The 27,391-nt window shown below is 43.4% G+C and overlaps 1 protein-coding gene across 1 annotated transcript in view; it reads left to right on the forward strand.

Annotated features, from left to right (window-relative positions):
* Positions 1 to 27,391, forward strand: part of LOC121282878 (transmembrane protein 132E-like) — a 408,363-nt gene that overhangs the window by 289,676 nt on the left and 91,296 nt on the right. The window contains exon 3 of the mRNA XM_041196690.1: positions 26,280 to 26,423. Coding sequence (XP_041052624.1) covers positions 26,280 to 26,423 — 144 coding nt within the window. The remainder of the gene's footprint in view (positions 1 to 26,279; positions 26,424 to 27,391) is intronic.

Raw genomic sequence — 27,391 nt, forward strand, 5'->3', positions numbered from 1 at the left:
GAATCATCATCAACAGCTGCTGTCCAAAAAATGGGGGTGAGGTTATGATCTAAAATTATTGAACTCAGTGTTGAGTTCAGAAGTCTGTAAAATGTTCAATTGAAAGATGAGTTGCTGTTTCTTGAGCTTACATTGAGCTTCTTTGGAACAGTGTAGGAAGCCAAGGTCAGAGTATAAGTGGCATGGAAAATTAAAATGGCAGGTGACCGGAAGCTCAGGGTTACGCTTGATGACCGAATGGGGTGTTCTATGAAACAATATTTAAATTAATGGAGTATAAGCAAATCACTGTTTCACCTCAAAGGAGTGTTTGGGCTTCTGGACAGTGAGAAGAGAGAAGTTAAAGAGAAAGGTGTTGTAACTCATGTGCTTGCATGGGAAGGTGCCGTAAGAGGGCAGACCAGGGTGTTGTGAAGGGAACAATCCCTTCAGAACACTGAAAGGGAAGGGGAGGGAAAAATGTGTATGACGATGGTACATTGTTGGGGGTGGAGAAAATGGTAGAGGCTGACACAGTAAATGCAAAGGCTGATGGGCTGGAAGGTGTGGATAATCGGTGTGCCTTTTTTATGATGCTAGATTCTGTAAATTTAGGATTATAGTTCGGATGACTCAGTTTGTCAGTGTTTTTTGAGCCTCTGCATAAGGTACGTTGGGCCCTTTCTCCATCTCACTTATACTCTTTGATATTGATACGTGCAGTGTGAAAGTGTATTAATTGACAGAAAACAGTTCTTGCTATTGTATTGCAGTGAAAATTGGTGTCTTGTTCACTTCTGATTCTTTGTTAAAAGTTTTCTTTTACATTTACCGAACATAGTTTTCTTTTCTGAATCCAAAAATTAGTTAATTCGACAAGACTCATTCCAGAAGCATAACTATTCTAGAGAAAATATTTACTCCAGTTAAGCAATGGCTTCATTTTTTTGGACCATTGCGGTGGTAGTCCTAAAGACGCCCGATAAAAAATACTTACCAAAATCCTATTAGTGCATGTTACATAATATTGAAGTGGAAAGATGCAAAGGTCTAAATGCAGATGGGCAGCCATGGCATAGTCGGGGGAAATAAAGGGTCAGAGCTGTGACTGTAACCATTCAAAAGAAAGTAATTTTACATATTTGTGAATTCTAAAGAAGTATTTCATTTGCTGTGCTGAAGTTTTTGTAATGTTGTGTCTATTATTAAGTATATAATTTTGAACATAAGTTCTCGTGTGCTTCCTGTGTTTAGCTGACACTGAACATAGCAGATTTACAGTACACCTAGTTGGTCTCGCACTCCCTGCTAATATTTTCCCTTGCTGCTGTCAGGAAATAAATTCTTGTTTTTACAAGATCCTTTTTCATCCACCCCCCACAAATGTATGCATGCTTTCTCACAGATTTGCCTACTATTAATCTGTCATAGAACATAGTTTACTTTGTCAGTATGTTCAACTTATGCAGAAAAAACTGGAGAAACTGTCAGTGGCCTGTCAGTTTCATGAAATCTATTATAACTTCCTACTCTTCAATGTTTGATTTCAAACTCTTCTCTGATAATTGCATGCAGCAAGCTAATTCAGGTTTCGATATTTTCATGGTTTATTTAACTAAACTCTGAATATTCATTGAGAGGGGTTTGTTATTCATATTGGCCTCAACTCATTAAATAACTAGGATTGAAGAAACAATTAATCTATCAGGTCCAAGCATAATTCAATGATTTCTCCTTCACTTTCTGGAAAAGATATACAAATGATCTTAAGTCTTTTAAGTATGCTTTTAGTTGTTCATTTTGAAGCAAAAATTGCCTTTAGACCATTTATTCATGGTGGTAGTAGAGGTATGATCATTTAGTTTTACTCATTGTTTACTGAAGATGGTTCAAATCATTCAATTAATTGAGCATTGAATTATTACTGAATTCCAAAATTCTTCATATTTATTCAATTTTGGGATGTGAGCATCGCTGGCAAGGCCAGCATTTATTACCCATCCCTAATTGCTCTTGAGAAGTGACGGTGAACTGCCTTCTTAAACCATTGCAGCCCCTCTGGTGTTGGTTCACCCAAAGTGCTGTTAGGGAGGAAGTTTGACACCATGACAGCGAAGGATTAGCGATATAGTACCAAACCAGGATAGTTTTTGACTTGGAAGGGAACTTGCAGGTGGTGTTCCCATGCGCCTGTTACCTTGTTCTTCTAGGTGTTGGAGGTCACAGGTTTGGAAGGTATTGTCAAAGGAGCCTTGGCCATTTGATGTAGCGCATCTTGCAGATGGTAGACACTGTTACCATTGTGTGTGGAGGGATTGAATATCTGAGGTGATGGATTGGGTGCTGATCAAGCAGGCTGTTTTGAGTTAGATGGTGTTAACCTTCTTGAGTGTTGTTGGAGCTGTACTAATCAAGGTAAATGGAGAGTATTCCATCGCACTCCTGACTTGTGCCATATAGTTTGTAGACAGACTTTGGGGAATTAGGAAGTGAGTTACTTACTGCAGAATTTTCAGCCTCTGACCTGTTTTTGTAGCCACATTATTTATGTTGCTAGTTCAGTTAAGTTTCTGATCAGTGGTAAACCCCAGGATATCAATGGTAGGGGTTTCAGAGATGGTAATGCCATTAATTGGCAAGGGGAAATGTCCAGATTCTTTCTTGTTGGATATGGTCATTGCCTGGCACTTGTGTAGCTCGAATGTTACTTGCTGCTTATCAGCCCAGGCATGAATGGTGTGCTTCTGTTTTCTGCATGCCTGCAAGGACTGCTTCAGTATCTGATGAGTGAAACTGGTACTGAACACTGTGCAATTGTCAGTGAACGTCCCCACTTCTGACCTTATGTTGGAAGGAATGTTATTGATGAAGCAGCTGAAGATGGTTGGGCCTAGGACGCTGAGGAACTCCTGCAGTGATGTCCTGGAGTTGAGATGATTGACATCCAATAACCACAGCCATTTCTTGCAAGTAATAGGGTTTTCTCTCTCCATGATGTCTTCAAATTTCACATGCTAACCATTAAATGAATTGTTGAACAATATCAAACTTGTCGCTTTATGGTACCAAAAGATTTGATCCATGTTGTAGTAACTGCAAACATTGTTTCAATTAATTGACATTGTCTTCAACAATGACCATTCAATTTTTCAATGTGAACAAAATTATAAGCTAGTATTTTACTTTCCTTATGTTTTAAAATTATTTGTCTACCATTTGGTACCGTAATGACTGCTTCCCTTAAAGAGTTTCTCAGGGCACAAATGAAATGAATTTGTGTTTCACTGCAGCACTGAACAAACAAACATACTGTACACAACTACTGTGATACTCCCTTTCACAATACTAGTTCCAACATCAATTTCTAACCAACTCTATCCCCATGCTGGTCAGATTATTTTAATCAGGCAATCTGCATGCTCCAGCTCTACTTGAATTGATGTGCACAACCAAAACATGTGCGCACTGATACACTTTGCGCTTTGTACCATAATGCTGTACAGTGTGACATTTCACATTGCAAACACACCATCTGGAAACTCAACTTGTAGCAAACAGTACAATCACTAAAGAGATTTATTTTTCACACCTTTATGCACAAAATATATAATTTGAGTATAGGTAATTAGTTTATTGAAAATAGCAAAAGCACATGCTAATCATGTGGAATCTGGGGGCTGAATTTTAGTTCCAGTTTCCCAACCCAATCGCGGGAGGAGATTTTTGAAGAGGCAGTCAGTTAAGAGGTACCTTTGAGTACCCCATCCAATTAGGGATGGTGGACGTGTTCCGCAACTGGGAGGCCCAATGGGAGTCCCCAAGGCTTTGGGTGGCAGGCAGCCCCATTTTGGGGGATGGGCCTTTGTTGCTGTAAGTGGGGGCCTACATGGGCATTTCAAATGGGGTGACAATAAGCAAAACTCTAGTCATGGGGCCACTATTAGAATGGCAGGATTGCATAGGTTTGCACAGTAGAACTATTAAAGCCATGCTTCTGAGAAGGATATGTGCAAGGTTCATCAATCAGCATTTAAAGGCTGCTCACTTTTACCCTTTGACCAGAAGAACCAAAGAAGTACTAAAGTATCCAACCAATAGATTCCCATTTATTTATTATTTGAATTTTATAAGCAACGGGCAGTATTTACCAGTCCCGCCCACCGCACGACCATAAATTCCTGCCTGAAGTCAATGGGTGTTTTGCTGGCCTGTCAAGTTATCCTCCTGCCCACTATGATTCCTGTGGTGGGCAGGACTGGAAAGTTTAGGCCACAATTACTCAGTGGCTTTGTGGTGGAACTTTGGAACATTACAACAGAAGGCTAGGGTGTATGGCTCGAATAAGCATTCTTTATACAACCACACAAAGTATAAAGAGCGAATTAAATGAATTGTCGGTGTTAATTCAACTTGATGGATATGACATGGTAGTTCTTACAGAGACATGACTGCAAGGTGGTCAGGACAGGGAGCTAAAAGTACCAGGGTATAAAGTCTACAAGAAAGATTGGTAAAATGGTAGAGGGAAAGTAGTAGCCTTAATGCTTAAGGGTGAAATCACTTTGATGATCAGAGATATAATAAGAGGTAAGCAAGCAGTGGAGACTTTATGGGTAGAATTAAGAAATAGAAAATGATTTAAGTCTGTAGCTAGAGTTATGTAAAAAGCCTCTGATAGTACTTGTGAAGTGGTGGCTTTTATAAATGCTGAGGTTAGTAAAGCTTGTAGCAAAGGCAAAGTGGGTTTAATGGTGGGAGGTTGGGTGGTTAACACCTATAAAGATTGGGATAAGCAGACTAACACAGAGCAGAAAGGTAGTGGATTTTGTATGTGTCCAGGACATTTTTTCTGTACAGTATTTCCTCAAACCAGCAAGGGGATATGTCATTATTAGAATTATGTATAATGAGCCAGATTTAGTTAACAACCTAACGGTATGTGAGCTTGGTCGAAAGTGACCATAATATGATTGAGTTCAGTATGATGTTTGAAAGGGAGAAATGTGAAACAACTATGAAGGTTCTAGATTTAGGCATATCTGATTTCAATGCAATGTGGCAGAGGCTATCTGTTAATGTGCAAAAATCGCAGAAGATCTGTGGGAGGTGTTAAAAAATAATTTAGTGCAATACTGTATCAGTCTATACCCATAAAGGGCAAGACTCTACTTTCTGAAAAGGACAGGTGTGGACAAATGAAAAAGTAAGAGAAAACATAAAACTAAAAGAAAAAGCATACAAAAATGCAAAAAAAATAGCCAGATTCTGTTGAAAGGGAATGATAAAAAAGCAGCAGAGGGTGATAATGGAGATGGTAAGAGCTAGAAAAAGGGAGATTTGAGACTGCAAGGGAGAAAGAGAGGAGAGTTTGGAAACTGGAGGAAGAGAGGGAGGGACAATTTGGAGACTGGAGGGAGGGGACTGGGTTTGGAGATTGGAGGAGGGAGAGTTTAGAGATGGGGGAGAGTTTGGAGACTGTGGGCTGTAGTTTGGAGACTGGAGAGAGAGAGGGGAAGAGAGTCGAGACTGCAGGGAGAGAGAGGGGAGAGTTTGGAGACTGGGTAGGGGGGAGAGTTGATACTGGTGGAGGGGAAAGAGAGAGAAAGGGGAGTTTAAGTCTTGAGACTCAAGGTGGTGGGAGTTTAGACCCTGAGAGTAGGGGACAGAGAATGTCTTGACCCTGAGACTGCAGTAATGAGTAGGAGAGTTTAGACCCTGACACTTGTGGGTGAATGGGTGTGGTGCGAGGGTGCAGAGAGTTTAGAGCCTGAGATTGGGGATGGAGGGGAGGGAGGAGAGTTCAGACACTGAGACCTGTGGGGTGAGTGGGTGGAAAGTATAGACTCTGAGGCTAAAATGTATTTAAAACTGAAGGGAATCTGGTGGGTGCTCTCAAGCAGTGGAATGATTTTTTTGGACCAAATTAAAAATCTAAGTAAATTCAGATATTATTTCAGTAATTAATGTTCTTGTATTTTTCAATGCAGGTTGCTGAGTGCATTGGGTAGCTTTGTGCACACTGGATAGCTTTGAGCACCTTTTCCCATAGATGTCAAAGATCATAAAACCCTGCTGACTGTTGTTATGATCCAGTTGAAGTCACCCCTGGACAACCTGATCTCAGAGTGGAACCCAGCTTGATAGATCCTAACTTTTATTTGTTTGTGTAGATACGGTGAGAGTAGCGACTGGACAGAGTCACAGGAGTCAGTGGCTGAACTTTTAACAAAACAATAAAACATTTATTCAACAAGACAAGATGAACTATGTTATAATACTTCTTCACCCACAACAATACCTTTACAGATATATACAGATTTGTAAGGGTAACATAAGTTACAAAAGCTATCTTATACTTTAATGTTCATAGTACATACACAGTCCATGTACCAATAGGCACCCTGTGGTCATACACACCACACTCTGAAACCAAGTGACAGATGTCACCTCAACCAGATGCTATGGATTTCTCTTCAACTCCCCCCAGACGCTTGTCATTCCGTGAGCCAACTAGTCTCTTTGAACTCCACCTTTCACATGAGGTTTTCCAACCTCCACTCTCCAAGACCTTGCCTCGGAATCTTCTCCCAAACCGCGCTGTCTCTCAGATGCCTTCCACAAGGGTTCACCTCCAGGCTTTCGATCTCTCCTTCTGGTGTTCCTCTCCCCTGAGATACCACATGCATGTAAGCCATTTTCCACGTACTCTCATCAATTCAGCTGTCAACAGTACCACTGCTTCACATACCCATAGCAAAGAGTTACAGATCTCTCGGGACATTCTTGCCTCTTGCAAGCTCTTCTCGCTTTAAACCTGCTTTCTGTAGCTTTTGTCTCTTTAAATCTGAAGCTTGGAGCCTTTGTCATTGTCCCTCACTCTTAACTTCATTAACAGGATTTTTTCCAGGTTCCGGTCCGTCCTCTGATTAGAAGGCCTGGCTTAGACTTTCCCCTCTTCCACTCCCTTGGATTTTAGAGTTTTCCTTCATTTGAGCCTGCCTATCTGTCCCCTTCCAGGTTGCTTCTGCTCCACAACTATCCGCCAACAGGTTCCAAAACAAACTGCTATTTCTTGCATCTGTGTGTGTGTCTGTGTCTGTGAGAAGGACCTGCCTCTCTAGCCCCCTGTTGATAGGCAACAGCCCAATTCTTCTACTCTTGTTTGCTTAACCTAGCTGCAACAGTCACAAAAAACCTTAATTAGAAATGCAGGCACCTTTTTAAAGTGAAACTAAAACTTAATTAGACCTTTTCTTAATGCACAGATACAGAAATACAACTCAAACTTAAACTTTAAAGCTAAAGCTCATTCCTAACACCTACAAATACCAATAGAACTTACTTAAACTATCTCTACTTCCTAACACTGTGATCAAACTCATTCTAAATTAGAACATTTGATGTCAAGTGATTGCTGGTCATTTTTGAGTGCACTGAATACAAAAATGAATCCAAAATTTCAGCTAGGGACTGAAAGGATCACATGACAAGATTTCAAGTTTTAAGACCTTTACTGTAATAAACAAACAAATTACTCGGCAAATAATAGACTAAACTACAGAAGAGGTATTCCCCTTTAACTTTTAGCATGACCGAAAACCTTATGCCACAGTTGTACTTTGCGCCCTGCTCGCTACAGAATAACAGTTTTCACAAGAACCAGTCCAACATCACTCCTAGCTTCCAAAGAACATAAGAAAATGAGAACATAAGAACTAGGAGCAGGAGTAGGCAATTCAGCCTCTCGAGCCTGCCCTACCATTCAATACGATCGTGGCTGATCTCATTTTGGCCTCAACTCCAATTTTCCACCCTCTCTCCATAACCTTTCAACCCGTTACTAATTAAAAATCTGTGTATCTCCTCCTTAAGTTTATTCAGCATCCTGGCATCCACTGCAGTCTGAGGCAGTGAATTCCACAGATTCATGACCCTTTGAGAAAAGTAATTCCTCTTCATCTCTGATTTAAATCTACCATCCCCTTAGCCTAAAACATTGTCTCTCATTCTAGAATGCCCCACAAGGAGAAATATCTGCTCCACGTCTACTTTGTCTATCCCCATTGTTCATCCCCAACCTCACTGTTAATCACCTGGCCAATCTTTGTGTCATCTGCAAATTTACTAATCCTGCCCCCCACATAGTCTTCTAAGCTGTTTATATAAATGGTGAATAATAGGGGACCCAGCACAGATCCCTGTGGTACTCCACTGGACACGGGCTTCCAGTCACTAAAGCAGCCTTCTTTCATCACTCCCTGTCTCCTACAACTAAGCCAATTTTAAATCCACCTTATCAAATTACCCTGTATCCCATGTTCATTTGCCTTCTTTATAAGTCTTCCATGTGGAACCTTGTTAAAGGCTTTGCTGAAATCCATTTAAACTACATCAACTGCACTACCTTCATCTACACACCTGGCCACCTTCTCAAAAAATTCAATCAAATTTGTTAGGCATGACCTCCCCCTGACAAAACCATGCTGACTATCCCTGATCAAACCTTGCCTCTCCAAGTGGGGATAGATTCTCTCCTTCAGAATTTTCTCCAGTAGTTTCCCTGCCACTGACGTGAGACTCACTGGTCTGTAGTTCCATGGCTTATCTCTACACCCTTCTTAAATAGCGGAACCACATTAGCTGTTCTCCAGTCCTCTGGCACCTCCCCAGTGGCCAGAGTGGAAGTAAAAATTTGGGTTAGAGCCCCTGCGATCTCCTCCCTTGCCTCCCTCAGCAGTCAAGGACACAAATCATCTGGACTTGGAGGTTTGTCCATGTTAAGCCTGCCAACTCCTTCAATACCTTGCCACCCCCTATATCAATTTGCTCAAGAGCCTTGCAGTCTCTCTCCCCGAGTTCCATACCTTCATCATCATTCTCTTGGGTGAAGACAGATGTGAAGTATTCGTTCAACACTCTACCGATGCCCTCTGGCTCCACCCATACTTTGCCCTAATGGGCCCTACTCTTTCCCTGGTTATCCTCTTCCCATTGATGTACTTGTATAATATATTGGGATTTTCCCTACTTTTACCAGCCAGAGCTTTCTCATATCCCCTCTTTGCTCTCCTAATTGCTTTCTTAAGCTCAACCCTGCACTTTCTGTACTCCACTAATGCCTCTGCTGATTTGCTCCTCTTGTATCTGCTAAATTCTGTCCATATCCATTTGTAAATTTCTTATTTCTTCCTTGAAACTTACTTTCTCACCTATTTTCATATCATCTGCAAATTTAGCTATAGTATCTTTTATCCCTGAATCCAAGATTGTAAATAATTGGGGCCTAAGGATCGAACCCTGTGGCACCCCACTAGTTACAGCTTGCCATCCAGAAAAAGACCCATTTATCCCGACTCTCTGCTTTCTGTTGGTTAGCCAATCCTCTATCCGAGCTAATATATTGCCCCTAACTCCATGTGATCTTACCTTGTGTATTAGTCTTTTGTGCGGCACCTTATCAAAGGCCTTCTGGAAGTCCAGATATACTATATCTACAGGACCCCCATTATCCACTTTGCTTGTCACATCTTCAAAGAACTCTAGCAAATTAGTCAAACACGATTTACTGTTCATAAAACTATGCTGACTCCGATGGATTGCATTTTGACTTCCCAAATGCCCCATTACTACTTCCTTAATAATGGATTCCAACAATTTCCCAATGACACACGTTAAACTAACAGGTCTTGAGTTTCCTACTTTCTGCCCCCCCCCCGCCTTTTTGAACAAGGGTGTAATATTAGCATTTTTCCAATCCACTGGAAGCTTTCCAGAATCCAGGGAATTTTGGAATATTATAGCCAATGCATCCTCTAACACCTCTGCCACTTTCTTTAAGACCCTGGGATGTAGGCCATCAGGTCCTGGGGACTTGTCACCCTTTAATCCCAATAGTTTGCTCAGTAGTTTTTCTCTAGTGATGGTGATCTGTTCTAAGTTCCTCCTTCTCTGTACCCTCTGTACTACCTGTTACTATTGGGGTGGTACTAGTGTCCTCCACCGTGAAAACAAAATGCTGATTAACCATCCCTGCCATTTCTGCGTTCCCCACTATTAACTCCCCAGTCTCATCCTTCAAGGGACCAGCATTCACTTTAGCTGCTTTCCTTCCTTTCATAAGCTTGTAGAAGCTTTTGCTATCAGTTTTTACATTTTGCGCTAGTTTTCTCTCATAATTTGCTCTTTGCTCTTTTTATTATTTTTTTTAGTAACCTTTGTTGATCTTTAAAAGTTTCCCAATCTTGCAGCTTGGCACTGATCTTTGCAATTTGGTATGCCTTAGTTTTTGACTTTACGTTATCTTTAACTTCCTTGCTTAGCCATGGATGCTTTTTCCCCCTCTTACCATCTTTCTTCCTCTTTAGAATATATTTTACTTGGGAGGAATTGAATATCTCCTTAAATATCTGCCACTGTTCATCAACTGTCCTACCTTGTAGTCTTCCTGCCCAGTCCACTTGGACCAAATCTGCCCTCATGCCAATGTAGTTACCCGTGGTTAACTCCAGAACACTAGTGTGGGACTCAAGTTTCTCGCTGTCAAACTGAACATGAAATTCTAGCATGATCACTCTTCCCTAGAGGATCCTTTACTCTGAGATCATTGATTAATCCCATCTCATTACACAAGAGCAAACCCAGAATAACCTGCTCCTTGGTTGGTTCCACAACATATTGCTCCAAGAAATAATCTCTAATACACTCTATGAACTCTCCCTCGAGGCTCCCCTTGCCAATTTGATTAGTCCAGTCTTTATGCATATTAAAATCACCCATGATTATTGTCGTCCCTTTCTTACATGCTCCCAGTATTTCCTGGTTTATACTGTGCCCTACTGCTGAACTACTGTTTGGGGACCTTTCAATTACTCCCACCAGGGACTTCTTTCCCTTGCTATTTCTTATTTCTACCCAGACTGACTCTACATCTCGCTGTCCAGTGCCTATATCATTCCTCACCATAGCACTGATCTCTTCCTTTACTAACAAAGCTACATCACCTCCTTTTCCTTCCTGCCTATCCTTCTGAAACACAGTAGTGCGCCCTCCGACAATTAACAGGCCTATTAAGGCCATTAAAGATCTAATTAAATGAAATTTTTTGCTGCCTGCCCAACGTTATGTTTGGCGGGCAGGTGAAAAATCCATGCAACGCTTGGATTTTTTGTGAAGCTTCATCCCCAGGCAGGGTGAGGTTTCGATCAGGCACTAAAAAAAATTTAAAAATTTTGAACCTAATTTCTAACATGTCACTGCTCATGTGACATGGGGATAAATTATTAACATTTTAAAAATCTTTCTTTTTTATTTTCAAAAATTTTCATCTCTCAGAGGCAGATTTGTGCTTCAGGCAGCTTTTCCTGCGTGCACCCATACATGTGTGAACTTCCGCACTCACCGTCCTCCCCCCGCTACACGCTGCAGCATGCGTTTCATGCTGGGCGGGCCTTAATTGCCCTGCTGGTGTGAAATCACGGTCGGGCCCGATTGCGGGCAGTGACCGCTTTTGCAGCCGCTCCTGGGTCCGCCCGCCATGTCTGTCTAATGAGTGCAAAATTCTGCCCATTGAATTTAAATGCCAGCTGCTGTGGTGGGATTTGAACCTGTGGCCCCAGAGCATTGGTGTAGATCTCTGGATTACTAGCCCAGTGACATTACCACTTTGCCACCATCTCATCATCACAATTACTTTGTGCCAGTACAGTAGAGGAACAAGTCAGCATGCCTGACATCCCAAGGAAACTACTAATGAATCAGAGGCCCAGAGTTTTGCTCCCAGGTCAGAACAGGAGCATTCCCAGCTCCGTGAACCCCGTCTTTAAAACTGGCTGCCTGGATATTAGATTTTTGATCCAGAGGATGGGCTGGATTAGAAGCCGGGCTGGCAAACTGTGAAGAATTGAGGAGGTTGCTCGGTGTGGAGAAGGCTGTGCAGAAGGCCTGCCTTGGGGCTCGGGCACTGTGTTCAAAGTTTAAAAATAAAGATTAAAACATGAAACACACCTCCAGCCCTCACTCCTCACACTCCCACACGTACCCCCATACCCATCCATGCCACCTGATGCCCCCACCCACCCCCATAACCCCTCATACCATCCGTGCCAACCATAACCCCTCCATCCATCCCCTTTATAACCCCAATGCCAACTTAGCGCCAACTCATGCCCCCATCCAGCCACCATCCTTTGCCCTTACACCTACCATGCCAACTCATCTAAGGACCCATGCAGAGACGAGATAAAATATAGTTCTATAAAATCAAGTTTTACCTGTCAATTGCAGACTTAACTATATTGAGAAAAACACTCATTCTTAAAAACCCATTTACTACATTTACATTCCAAATAAAGCTTTATAACAACAACCATTTCTTTCAAGTTTACAGCCCCCTATAAAAACAAGCATGGTCCCACACCAAAGTGTCTATAACCACTTGTAGCTGTTGATCAAACTGTGAAATGGCCGGCACCCTGCTGTGATAATGGATAGTTGTGAAATCAGTTATGCAGCAGTAATCCAGCAATGGAAGCCCTCAGGATTATGTCAATGGGCAGAGAAAAATAGTAAACAACATTCTTTTTAACACTCTAGACTTTTTTTTCTAAGATTTTAAGGGCAGGACTTACAAATGACTTTAGAGCTACCTTTGACAGGTGCTTCTGACAGTTTTGACAGTTGATTTTGACAAATTTGTTGACAGTTCCAATGAGCTTGACAGTAATGAATTTAAGCACAATGTTGCTTACCTTAAACAATTCCAAAGCACAGCTGACCTACCCTGAAGAGAACTGACCTCCCCAATTGCCCTTTGCTGCCCATTGCCCATATCTCACTTTGCATTTCTTCTGGGCTCAGAACCTCTAGTGTATATTTCTGATCTGGTACTTCTTCATACTGTAGTAACACAGGCCAGAATCTTCCATTCTGGGATCTTTAATTTAGTCGTGGGAGTGGAAGTGAAAATAATTTCTGCTCGGGGTGGTGTCATGGGCGCAAAACCACTGGCCACGCAGGATGTTGCGCTGTTCAGCTCATTACATGTGCATTCGTAAGGAGCATGGCAAAGCTCACGGAAGGGGCAGGCAGGAAGCCGCCATCCCCACTATTACCTCATGGGGTTGAAGGTCCTGACCAATATTTAAAGGACACCCAGACAGCCAGCCACTCATTGCAAGCCAGGAGCTTCATATTCTCCAGATCAGCATGACGCAGAGAAGATAACATGTGGCCCCACAGTTCAACAGAGCCTCCCTACAGATTCTCCTCCTGGCCGTCTAGGAAAGGCAGAAGGTGTTGTTCCCCAATATGGAAGTAGGAGGCCCTTTTGCCTGACCACTACGGCCTGGGCGATAACCGATGTTGGGGTTAGCGCCCATGGGACGCACTGGAGAACATTCCTGCAGTGCAGGAAAAGGATCAATGATATGCTGTGCTCTGCCAGGGTCTACTCACATGAAAGTGACACTCATAAGAGCATCGGGCAGTGTAAGTGTGAGTGCACAGGGATGTCAGAAGGAGTTTCAGTTGCAAGACTCAGCAGCAGATGGAACATGTGCACTGAATGTGTGTCAGCCACTTTATGCTCTCAATATTCCATCAGTTGCAGGACACCCTGCTTGCTAATCAATTACTGAGGAAGGCTTAGGAGCTGGCATAGACTTGCATGCTCTAAAATTGCTCATGCATATATTGGGATGACAAACAATCCTTCTGTCTTTTTGCAGGACAAGAAATTGCACAATAGAGGGAATGGGCCAAAACCGAGATGGCCTGCCCAACATCCAAGCCCTCACCTCATTCAAGGAAAAGGCTGCAGAACTAGCTGGGAAGGAGCAGGGCTGTACCTGCACTGACGGTGAGATAGGATTTCCTCAGTAAGCCAGTGAGGATGCCTCCAATCTGCAGTTATAGATGCGCCAACAGTATGAGACATTGCTTTAACAAGGGACCCTGTTTAGGCATCCTCTAAATCTTTTTTCCATTCTAGGTACCAGCATGAAAAGGCAAGGCCCAGAAGGGAGACCAGCCACTGATTCAGCCTCAACCCCACCTTTTAGGATGATGCCTCAGAAGCCTCAAAGGATACACCATCACAGCATTCACCTGCACCTTCCACCTCAGTGGGTGCACATTCTAGACTAGGCTCAGGGTCTCAATCTGGGAGCACATCACTGACAAGGGTCCACAGCTGGAAGAGGAAGTAACAACTGAGGTCTCTGACAAACAGAGGACTGCTGTTGATCAGGCCCCTGCTCAGCCCCATGCAGATGACGAACGTCTGGACTCAGTATAAGAGACATTTTGGTGATGCAGAGACAGGCAGGGGAGCACCAGGCAGAGATGTCAGAGGCCATGCACAGACTGGACAAAGGCCGAAGGAGCCTGTCCACATTCTGCCTCCTGTCATGGCTTCAGCGTATGAGTACTTGGTTGCCCCCATGGAAAGGATGGTAGCCGACTTGAGACCCAGGTCCAGCAGCATGCACAGTGGCTGCCAGATATGTGCTCGGAACTGCATCATTGCTCTAGCCATGGGTGCAGTGCTACAATGGCTAGGTGAGAGGGGGATGAAGCACCTCAACTTTCCTCTAGGTGCCCCTTCTTATCAAGGAGTCAGGGAAGTGCCATCGGGCACCCACAGGAAGGAGGACCACCAGGAGCTTCATCCCAAGACACTCCAAGGGTGCTCTGCATCTCTACCTCCCCTCTGCCAGTGACCCCATTACCTCCAGTAAGTTAGACTGAGGAGAGTGCACCTACAATTGAGCAGGAGTGCCCTCTAGGTCTCAGGCCATCAGGTGACACCCGCCAAAGTCATCACAGTCAACAAGGCATAGTAGTTAGCAGGTTGTCTCCACCTCAACTGTGGATGTTGGGGTTACACGTTGGCGTAGAAATAGAAAACTAAAAATAATGAAGTTTTGACAGCACCGTTGGCTTGGGTACACAACCATTGCATATACTTTTGGCACTTGTAAATATATGTTTAATTGCACTGTGTTCAGGCTTGCTATGTTCTCATGATGCTGTTAGTTGCTGGCATGGTTGTGGCAATTAAGGGCTTTGCACTTTGTTCCCAATCAGATTCTAATGATGTGGTTCTAACAATACACCATTTATTATCTCACATCATCAATAATGTCATTATTGAGTGTTCTGACATGAGTATGTCTCCGCCTTGACTATCAGTCATGAATGTACAGCCTAGACACGCACAGGGCAATCCAGCAGGAATTGTTCACCCGCTTTTGAGCCCTCTCAGAATGCTGTTGGTGCAGCTTTTGCAGTCAAGTCATTGCATGCTCTGATGTGAGATATAAGGAGGATGCAAAGGTGTCTCAAGGGGAGTTAGAGAGGCTAAATGAATGGGCAGGAACATGGGATATGAGGGTCAAAAGCCTGAGGTTGCCCACTGTGGTCTGTGGAATAGCAAACAAGATCTTTCCTAGATGGTGAGATAACGAGAAATGTAGATGGCCAAACCAAATGGACCTGGCTGCCCTTGTTCAAAAGTAACTGAGAGCTAACACGTGGTGCAGCCGTCTAGTAAGGAGGAAACTGTCAAGTTGAAGGAGAATGTAAGATTATAGAGATCTGGCAGCAGTTGACTGCAGGCTTGGTGAGACCTCACTTGGCGTATTGTCTGTCTGTTTGTTTCTTTATTAGGGAAGGATTGACTTTGCATAAAGGGATGCAACCGAGGTTCACCAGACGTATTCCAGGGACTGAGAGATTATCCCGTGAGATTATTGTAGCTCCCAACATTGGTGAGATCTCAACGTTATTACATCCATCAGTCAGGGAGCCAACCTGCTGCCATATGGGCTTCACCATAGACAGGAGAGTGTGGTTCTCATCCAGTTACCTCATGATCGTTAGGGTGCCCCTTCAGTCAGCCAATTTTGCTCACCTTGAACTCCACCCATCCAAAATGACCCTCCCCTCATTTCAAGGATTCACATGTACAGAGCAATTGTGTTGTGAAGAAGAGCCTTGAAAAAATGTTGCATGTAACTTTCCAGACATGCTCCACATCCTTCTCCCTCCCCATCCAACACCAACATCCCCCATCACCCTTGACCAACCCAATATAACCATTCCACTCTCCTCTGCCACCCTTGAACCTCCTCCATTAGCCTTGAACTTATAACTATGATTGTCCGCATACTTTCTCTCCCCTCTGAGCCTACACCTGTTACCATTCTCACCCTGACATTGACCCCTTCCATTACCTGAGCCACCTGTTTCCTGTTTTCATGAACCGCTCCCACCCGCTACCTATTACCATGGACCTGCCACCGTACTGCATCCTTCTGCTGCTTAACAGCCTCAGCTCAACCTCCAGGACCCCACCATAGACAGCACCGACTCCACCCTCTAGGACCATGTCTCTACCATCATATCTGACCAGAAACTGCATCCCCCACCGATTCACAGGACCTCAAGACCCAACAAGCAAGACCCTTCCCTCCATCCTACATCTTTGTAACCTCATATCTTCCAAATCTGTGACATCTACCACCTAAAAGGATAAGGGCAGCAGATGCATGGGAACACCACAACCTGTAAGTTCCCATCCAAGTCACACACCATCCTGACTTGGAATTATATCGCCGTTCCTTTACTGTCACTTGGTCAAAATCTTGGAACCCCATCCCTATCAGCACACCACATGAACTGCAGTGGTTCAAGAAGGCAGCTCATCACCACCTTCTCAAGGGCAATTAGGGATGGGCAATAAAGGCTGGCCTAGTAAGCAACGCCCATATCCCAGGAAAGAATGAAAAAAAATTACCTCGCTGCCTGCCATCCTTCCCTGTACAGTCTTGCCTTCCCTCCCTCCATCTGCCGCCCCCTGCACTCTGGCCCCTCCCCCCTCTTTCCCTCCCTCCCTCCCTCTCTCTTTCCCTCCCTCCCTCCTTCTCTCCTTCTCTCCCTCCCTCCCCCTCTCCTTCCCTCCCTCTCTCCATCCCCGTCTATCCCCTCCTTCCCTCCCCCTACTTCCCTCCCTCGTCCTTCCCTTCCCCCTCCTTTGCTCCCTCCCTTCCCCTTTCCCCTTCCTTCCTTCACCACTCCTCCACTCCCCCTCCCCCTCCTTCCCTCCCTCCCCCTCACCCACCAGCCTCCCCCTACTTTCCTCCCTACCTCCTCCCTCCTACTCTCCCTCACTCCCCGTCTCTCTGCCTCCCTCCCCCTCCTTTCCCCTCCCCTCCCACTCCCTCCCCATTCTGCTCCCTCCCACCCCCATTCCTCTTCTTCCCACCCCCACTCCCCTTCCCTCCTTCCCTCCCTCACGCCCCTCCCTCACTCCCCTCCCTTCCTCACCCACTCCCCTCCCTTTCTCCTTCACCCACTCTGCTCCCTCCCTCCCGATTCCTCTCCCCATCCCCTTCCCTACCTCACTCACCTGCTCCTCCACTTCACCCACTCCCCTGCCTCCTTTTCCCACTCCCCTCCCCACACCCCTCCCCCACTCTCCTCCCCTCCCTCCATCCCTTCCCCTCCCTGCCTCATGCACCCACTCCCCTTCCCCTCCTCAACCTTCACCCCCTCACCCACTCCCCTCACCACCTCACCCTGTCCCCTCCCTCCTTATCCCAATCCCCAACCTCATGCACTCTTCTCCCTCCCTCCCCCACTCCCCTCCCTCCCCACTACCCTCCCTTCCTCCCTCCCCCACAAAGGCCCCTCCCTCCCTCCCCCTCGCCTCTCCATTCCCTTCCCTTCTCCACTCCCCTCCATCCTTCCTCCACCACTCCCCCTCCCTCCCTCTCCCTTCCCTCCACCCCTCTCCCTTCCCTCCAACTTCCCTCCACCTTCCCTCCCCTACTCCTCTCCCTCCCACCCTCCCCTTCCACCCCCACAGCTCTCCCTCCCTCTCCACTTTCCTCCCCTCCCTCCCCACTCGCCTCCCTCCCTCACCCACTTCCCTCACATCTATCCCTCATCCCCTCCCTCCCCTTCCCCTCCCCTTCCCTCCCCCACTCCCCCTCCCCCTCTCTCCCATTCCCCTCCCCCTCCATCCCCCTTCCCCCTGTTTCCCTCCCCCTCCACCCCCTATTCCCTGCCTTTACCCCTTCACCCTCCCTTCTTCCCTCCTCCCCTTCCCTCCCCAATCCCTCCCCCTCCTTCCCCATCCCTCCTGCACTCCCTCCCCACCTCCTCCTCCCTCCTGCTCCCTCTCCCAATCCCCTCCCAGCCCAATCCCTTCTTCCCCATTCCCCTCCCTCCCTCACTCGTCTCCCTCCTCCACTCCCCTCCTCTCTCCCCCTTCCGTCCCTCACCCACCCCACCTCTCTCCCCCACTCCCTCCCTCTCCCCATCCCTCCCCGCTCCCCACTTCCTCCTTCCCCCTTCCCCTGCCTCCCTCCCTTCCCCCCTCCCCCTCCCCTGATTTGGAATTCAAAATGGCTTTGAAGGTTGCTAAGATTTTTTTACAGATGGAAGAAAGTAACCAAGAGTGAGCTAACTTTGGTGGATAAACTGGAATTGGAATTACCAGTAGGGCCGAGGAAAGCAGACAGATGAGATGATAGCTTGGCATTCAAAGCTAGAGGGGATATCAGAATGAACATGTTCTCCAGGGCATGAGTAAATTGAATTGTCTAAGTTTCAGTTACAAATGAAAAAAACCTGAATTGGAGGCAAAAGAGAAAGGAAAAAAAAGAGAGGAAAGAGAAAAAGAGAGAACATTTCAAAGGGAGTAGGCAAAAAGGCAGGAAAGAGAAAGAGAGTGAGATAAGTATTTGACTTCCAAACAGAAAAGTTAGTAATGGAGGGAAGAGAGGAGGAATGAGAAAGGGAATACCGGCTTAAAAGGCTGGACATTAAAATAGAGGCCTCAGATGTTGAGGGATGTTCTAATGGTGAAACAACTACCTCCAGCCTAGTGAGAGATGTTTAAGTTTGTGCAAGCTCTTCCAAAATTTGAGGAAAGGGATATAGAGTCATTTTTTATTTTATTTGAAATGGTAGCTAAACAAACGAAGTGGCCAAAAGAAATCTGGACATTGTTCTTACAGTGTAGATTGGTGGATAGAGCTCCTGAGGTTTATGCATCACTGACAGAAGAGGCATCGGTGGATTATGATGCAGTAAAAAAAGCATATGGATTAGCCCCTGAGGCATACAGCCAGAAATTTTTTAATGTAAGAAAACAGCCTCGACAGACCTATATTGTGTTTGAAAGGGTAAAGCAAAGTAATTTTGACCATTGGGTACAGGTATTAAAGGTAGAGACAAAATATGAAGCTCTTGGAGAAATAATTCTGTTTGGAAGGATTTAAAGATTCACTTCCTTCTGTAGTCGGAACCCTTGTTGAAGACCAAAGGGTTAAAACAGCTAGACAGGCAGCAGAAACGGCTGATAATTATGAAGTGGTCCATAAATCCAGGCCCTTTTTCCGTCATCTCACAAACTCGAGTAGGAGAGAAGATGGGAAGGTGAAAGGAAGGCAAGTGGCCAGGGGAGTGAAGGGACAGTTGAGAATTCCCAGGAAATTCTCTCTCAGACCAGAAAGCAAGGTACTGAGGGCGGAAATGACATTTGAAGGCCTAAGTGTTTCTATTGTAACAAAGTGGGACTTGTTTGGGCAGATTGCTTGAAACTAAATGGTAGACCTATTGCAGTCGTAGGGATAGCTAAGGAAAAATCAGGAAAGGTTGCATCAGAAAAGGAAATGGCTATTAAAACTGTAGCAGTAGTACAGGAGAAATGTGTTTCTTCAGAACACACAGGAAAGGGGGATAGGGTTTAGGATAGTCCAGAGAATTCTCCTTTGATTACTGGTGAAGGAGGTCAGGCTATTAGAGGGTATGGATATTTTGTGTCGACAGAAGAAGTGTTGCCTTACTCCTCCAATAAAATAAGTAAACAGATCAAAATTTTGAGATATTGGGGCAGATCAATCATTGATGGTGGCTGATGATGCAAGTTGTGTTCCAGATAGCTTTATGAAGGAAAAAGTATTAATAAGAGGTATTAATGGAATTTATGAACCTGTTTCTTTTGGTAAAGTCAAATTACAAAGTCACTTTGTAAGCAGAATTATAATGGTGGAAATTATTCCTACATCACCTATTGAAGGGGTGTGTAATGATTTGGCTAGCAGAGATAATACTGTGGCGATGACTGTATTGCAGCAGGCAGTTGATCATACTGATCTTAACAAACTTCAGAAAACTACTCTGTCCAGAAACGTTGTCAATAACAAGCAATTGAAAGAAAACCTGATGAACGTAGAAAACCAAATTTCATGCGTAAAAGAGGAGTTTGCTAATGAAAAATGACAATTGGTGAGAAAATTTGAGAATCAGTCACAGAAAGTGGAACACTTGACTGAGGTCTTGAAAAGTCTAAATGATAAACCTGTAGAAGCAAATTTGATAAAGGTCAATCTTCAACTGGATCTTGATGAAGTTCAAGCATCAGTAGTTGCTATGAAATATCATGGAAAATACCTTAAACAAGGAAAGGAATTGTTGGTAAATCTGAGTGATTGGTTGAATGCAGAATTAAAAACCAAAACTAATGATCTGTTAGAACTTCATCAAGAAAAGAGTAATGAGATTCTTGAACTTCCATGCAATGTGGAAGAAATGAAAGAGAAAATGTGTGGTATGGAGTGTCACAGTTCCAAAGTTCTTCCTGTGAATAAAAAAATTTTGCCAAATTGTGGTCTAGTTAAGCAAAGAAAAGATTCAAGAAACATTAGTGATGTATCAACTTCAGTAATGGACAATATGAAAACAACTAAAGTGTGTGCAGAATTGAAAGTTAAGGATTGTCAACAAAAAGCACTGAAATTGCATAACGACCTTTCCAGGTAAATGACCAGAGACACTGATTGTTGGTGTTAATACAAAAGATACAGTAGTTGGAATCTAGGCAAGTGGATAGTTTGCAAAAGACCATTCAAAACCTGTAGAGGAGAGGCCTGATATAGTTCGTGGATTATGCAAAAGAGTTGAAGGGTTGGAACAAACTATGAAACTCCACAGAGAGAAAAATAATTGACATTGCTCAAAGAGAAGTGTAAAAGACCTGTTTGAAATGGGATTGTGAGAAACAACAAGGTCATAAAGTTCGAAGATCAAACCAAGCAGGAGTATGAAACCCTTTTGTGTGAACATAAAAAGCATCTCAACAGCATCTTTGAAATGGCGAAAAGAAATTTTGATCAGAGAAGAAATTCGATGTTAATGTGCCGAAATGTCATTTAGACTTTGCTAAATTGAAACATGAATTTACCACATTTGAGTTTGCAAAATGAGCTTAAAGATGGAATTACGTCTACAACTAATGAAAAAAGTGATTGGGCTGTGGACTTAAATGAAACATTCTTTGCTGAGTTAAGGACTGAGAGTATAAGAGGAAATAGAAATACAAGAGTTGAGTTATGATAATACTATGATGTGCAAATTATACTAATCTTATTACATTGATTGGACTTTGTTTTACTACCTTTTTATTATTGTACAATATGATGTGTAATTGTAAAACTAGATGGAAAACGTATTTGTATGGACTTTAATAAGCTATGGGTAGAGGTTTATGATGTTTAGTTTGTGTGAGCTGGATGTAAGGCCATGTTAAGGAAACCTTCACTATTGTGAAGATTTCATTCTTTCAAAGAAAAGGTCTGAAGAGAGAGAGATTAATTCAGTTATATGTCCACTTTTGTGTTAAGAATAAGATATATCTTTAAGTTTGAGTTTTGGCTTTAATGTTTAAGTTTTAATTTGTTTTTCTATATTTGTATGTTAAGAAAAGGAAAAGTTGAGTTTTAATTTCACTTTAAAAGATGCCTGCATTTCAATGAAGATTTTGACTCTCAAGACAAAGTAGGAAAAAACTGTGCTGTTGACTAGCAATAAGGGTGCAGAGAGGGAGGCCCTAGCACCACAGCACCCTCCACCTCAGCCCTCTCCCCACCCCCCCACCCCCAATACACACACACACACACACACACACACAAATATACAAAGAAAACTTAAAAATAAACCAGTTTGAGTTTATTTGGAAGCAGTTGCCAGCAGAAGCAGCCTAGATAGGACAGATAGTCAGTCCCAAACTAAAGTTGAAGCCAGCTGCCAAGAGAGGCTGGACAGGAGAGGAAACTGCAGACGCAGGTTCCAGAAACTGAAGAAGAAGGTCCCAAAATCCAGGAGAGTGGAACAGGAAAGGTCCCAAGAGAAGAGCCTCGTCAAAGGACAAGCACAGGAACCTGGAAGAGGTTCTGTTCTGTGGATGTGCAAGTAAGGAGCAGATGGGAAGGCTCCAAGCTTCAGGCTTAAAGAGAAGAAAGCTGCAAAAGAGACAGCTGAAGGTCTGTAACTCTTTATTATGGGTATGTGAAGCAGTGGTGTTCTATTGGCATGGCTGAGTCAGTGAGAGAGAGTGCATGGAAGAAAGCTTGAATGTACGTGGCGATCCAGGGGGGAAGGAACATTGGAAGGCGAGTTCAAAGCCCTGGAGGTGGACCCTTGTGGCAAATCCAAGAGAAATCGTCGTTTGGTAGAATATTCCAAAGCGATTTGTTTGAGAGTGGAGATTGGAAACCCTCGTGTAAAGAATGGAGTTCAGTGAGACCGGTCGGCTCACGATGCGACAGGCATCTGGGGGAGTTGGTGAAAGATCTACAGCATCTGTTTGGGGTGGCATCTGTCACTTGTTTTCAGAGTATGGTGTGCCTGATTACAGGCTGCCTATTGGTTTACATGGACTGTGTACTTACTGTGAACATTGGAATATAAGATAGCTTTTGTAACTGGTGTTATCCTTACAAATCTGTATGTATCTGTAAAAGTATAGTTGTGGGTGAAGGAGTATTGTAAATTCATCTTTTCTTGTTTAATAAATGTTTATTATTTTGTTAAAAGTTCATCATCTGACTCCTGTGACTCTGTTCAGTAGCCAGTCTCCACATGTCTAAAGAAAAAATAAAAGTTAGGATCTATCAAGTAGGGTTCCACTCTGGGATTTGACTTGTCCAGCAATTTCATTAGCTGGGATCATAACACATTATTAGTTAATTTGTTTTTTTTTGTGTACTCAAAGGAGTATAAATAGACCCTGACTGACCAGAGTAGAGTCGAGGGTTATATACCTTCAATGTTTCACTCTGTGAATAAATCTATTCCATGTAAACACTGGCTCTGGTTTCTTCCTTCCTGGCTGTCAGGAGTGTAACACTCAGTACCATATACACCTTCGATCATATGAGGTTCATCAATAAGGTTACAAGCTATAGCTCGGCTGGGCGCTGTCAATCAGCAACCATTTGCAATTATCTAATGCCAGCTCCACCTGACATAACAACAGTGTGACACTGACGTATGCTTGCTGACATTATGTAGTTAAGGTTGATTGATGTCACCCTACCAACCATATATCTAATGTTAAGCTTTTAATTGTCCTGCAGCTCTTGCTTTGTTTGAAAGTTTCAAAATCACGTTCTCTTCTGTGTTTCTATGCATTTTTTGATATAGCATGCATTTACTATAATATCTTTTTTGAATCCTTTTCTACTCTCATGGGAACAGTTGACGAGGTTTCAATTGACAAGCTGTGTAGAGAAATTCATAGTTCACGCTCTACATTGTCCAAAATCCTACACGTCAATCATATACACTACTTACCTTTTGGGAATTTTTGAGATCAGATAAGTTTTTTAAGGACTTCCTCCAACGTTTGCTGAAGTATGTGACAACATGATTATTTGTGTGTTTTTTTTTTCCATGTGCATCTTATTGTTTACCTTTGTAGAGTGAAGGTTCCCCATCTGCCTCTGCTGCCTATACCCTATTTCTCACCAAGTGCTGCTGGTCTATTTTCTTCACTGACCTACATGGACTCTCAGTGCTCCATTGTCTCAAATTAAACATTCTTACCCTTATGTTTAAAATCTTACATGGCTTTTGCCCTCCCTAACTTTACAACTTTCTTTAGCCCAATAATCACCCAAACTGCCCGTTTCCCTGACTCCAGCTTCATGTGAATTCCCTCCCTTTGCTCAACATTGGTGAATGTGTTTTCAGTCCAGAAGAAAATAGGTCACACTTACTGTAATGGTCTCCCTTTACCCTTCTGCATTTCTCTCCTCCTTTAATAATCTCCTTAAAACCCACCTTTTTGACCAATTTTTTGGTCACACTTCTCAACCTCTCTTGCTTCAACATCTGTTTTCCATATACTTTTGACAAGTAGCTTGGATTGTTTTCCCACGTTAAAAACACGATGTGAGTGCAAGTTATTGTTATTGCATGACATTCTTTGGTGGATAACAAAACTCATGGGGCAGAATCCCCCCCCCCCCCACCCCCCCCAACTGTTGGGAAGTTCAGGAGCGGGCACGTGCATGCGCGCCTCCGATCAGGTGCACGGCTGTTTTAGGTGGGCGGGCCAATTAAAACCCGCCCAGCGTGATGTCAGCCAGGAAGCGCTATGCACTCCCTATGCATGTGTGGAAAAGAGCACCCTCATCTCCCTGAGGCAAAGTGCTGCCACAGGGAGGTCGGCTCCAAATGTAAAAATGTTAAAAATATAAAAATAAAATTCCCCTGACATGTCCCCTCATGTGACAATGTCACATGAGTTTGGAAATGTCCATCACTTTTAGTTAAATTTTTAATAACCTACATGAAACCTCATCCCACCCATGGTTTCATGCTTTCTCTGAAGCCCGCCAGGGCTCCCGGCCTGCCCGCCAACCTTAAGGTTGGATGGGCAGGTGCTTTAACTACTGCAATTAGTTTTTAAATGGCCTCAGTTGGCCATTGACAGGTCGGCGGCCGCACAGCTGATTCAAGTGAGCCCCCGCTGACCTGAAAATTGAAATGATGCGGGGTGACATCGGGAATTCCACCTGACGTCATCCTGCGTAATTTTACACGTCGGCGAGCGAGCCGAGGCCCCCGCTCACCGACCAGGAAATCCTGCCCATGGGATTTTCAATGAAACATATTTTCCATTCCTCTCATCACTTTATTTGTGGAAAAATTTACTTCACAAAGGATTCAAGAGCTATTAGCTGTATGTAATTAAGTAATTACTGGACCTGTGAAATGGTGCTCTGAAACAAGCATAATATTATTCATTTGTACTTCCATTATGGCATCCCCGTAGTTGCATAAACCACATTGAGCAATGTGCCATATTGTGTATTGCGAGGCATAGCTCATGGAAATCAAAAGTAGACCACCGTGTTTGGTGCAGGGAGAATCTTTTAGCCAAATGTGATTTATAGGAATACAATCCAGCGGTCAATTAAATCTTCCACCTCTTTCAAGTTGTTAAGTTGTACTTGCAGCCTTATCTAATCTAATGCATCTTATATTTCTCACACTTGTGTACGATGACAGCTGTGGAAATATTTTTCTTATTGTCATTTGCAACTTTACCCGGATTTTATAACATCACTCTGTGATAGCAGAACATCTAAGGCCTTTCCATGAAATACGTTTTTGTTTCATTTGTGAAACAAGCTACTGTTGATTTATGAAATATCCAGTCTTCCTAACTTGTTGAAATAAAAATAACATTTTATGAAAGGCAATGAATACTCTTTATGAATCAATTTTTTCCACTTGGCTCGGAAAAATTTTGGTCTAGTACTTTTATTGCTTTTTTGTTTAAGGGAGACAGCAGCATTATGATGAATGGGTTCTGTGTCAACATTTAGAGTCAGTAGAGTACTTTCAAAACCAGCAGCATAGTCTGCAATAATTTCTGCTTCTATTTCTTCTTACCCTACTGTCAAGGATTTTATAAAAATGTAATATTGAGAATATGAAACTTCAGCATTGGTAAAGTACTATTTATAATAACCGATCTGTCAATCATAGTGGTGGTAAGGAGGGTTATTTGAGATTAAATAAATTTGTCACAAAACACTGAAGCCTATCAGCTTGAGTGTTTCTCTTGTAGGGCAATTTCATACTAATAATACTACATGGGCGTAGTTGCCTGTCAACTGTATTTGCACAGTATTTTCTGTTTTCCACCCTACTATTGTTCACTAATAGCAACTAGAATAATTCTTAATTTCAATGTTTCCTGCAGCTGAATTTGAATTAGTGCTTTTCTGGAGCATGTTGAACATATTTACTGAATATGTGCACTGAGATTGATCTGATTAATTTGTAAAGTGTACTTCACTATTCTGAGTTCTTATGAATGAACAGTATTTTTGCTATAAATATGATATACTGAATGATTCAGAACATCAGCGCTTTTTACTTTTTTGAGTTAATAACTCCATTGAATTTGTCTCACTCTGTTTTTGTTCAACATTTTTCAGGGTAAAGGCCAAGAAAGGAGTGAACCTGAAAAATATGTGGCCCAAAAATCCCGAAACCTGGCAGTTGAGATCAGAGATCTTGAATGGAGGAAAACATTCCACAGCCACAGTAGAGATGAATAGGAAGCAAGGAGTCTTATACAGGTGAGAACATGTAACAAATACTAGTGGATCTACAATGGCGTTATATGCTGTGGAAGGAAATTTCCACCCCTTTCCTAATTGTCTGCTGTAAATTTGACAGAAGAGCTGCAGAAATTCTGCAAAAATGTCATTGATGACTATTTCCATGTTTTTGTGGCTCTTTCACCAAACACATGATGGATGATCTGGAAAACTGTCAAGGAAACTCATCTCCAATGAGTAAAAGTGTAATGTCCCTCTCTTACCAGTTTCTGCTTTTTTAGTGTTCTGCTTTCCTCTGTCACATAGGAATAGCCATTAGTAGTAGCATTAGCCAATAGTAAGCCATTCAGCCTTTTTAGTCTGTTTCACCATTGAATTAGATCATAACTGATCTGTATCCTCACTCCAACTACCCACCTTGATTCCATAACACTTAATATCCTTGCCTAACAAAAGCTTATCAGTCTTGGTTTTGAAATTTTCAAATGATCTAGTCTCAACAGCTTTTTGAGGAGAATTCTAGATTTCCATTACCATTTGTGTAAAGGAGCGCTCCTGACACCATCCTGCTTCTATCTGCCTCTTTCTGTTTTTCTAATACTTCCCTCTGCCTAACTCATTCCTTTTTAGACTGTTCTTCTCTGCTCTTTGGGCAAAGTTTTCCCTCCGTTGGAGGGAAAGACTGGGAGTAGGTGTGAGCGGGTGGGTTCCCGATCGGCGCCCCAGTTGGGGATGCGCTGCCATTTTACGTGGGTGGGCCAATTAAGGCCCGCCCAACATGACGTCCGCCAAGAAGCGCTATGCGTTCCCTGTGCAGGCAGGGAGGGATTCCCTCAGCGGGGAGTGTGCTCTTTCGCGCATGCGCATGAAATAGCACATAGATCTCCCTGAGGCTAAGTGATGCCTCAGGGAGATCGGTTCAGATGTTCAACTTTTAATAAAGGAGTTTAAAAATTTTCCCTGCCATGTCCCCTCATGTGACGCTG

Source organism: Carcharodon carcharias, chromosome 10 (assembly GCF_017639515.1).
Source record: "Carcharodon carcharias isolate sCarCar2 chromosome 10, sCarCar2.pri, whole genome shotgun sequence".
NCBI classification, from domain to species: domain Eukaryota; kingdom Metazoa; phylum Chordata; class Chondrichthyes; order Lamniformes; family Lamnidae; genus Carcharodon; species Carcharodon carcharias.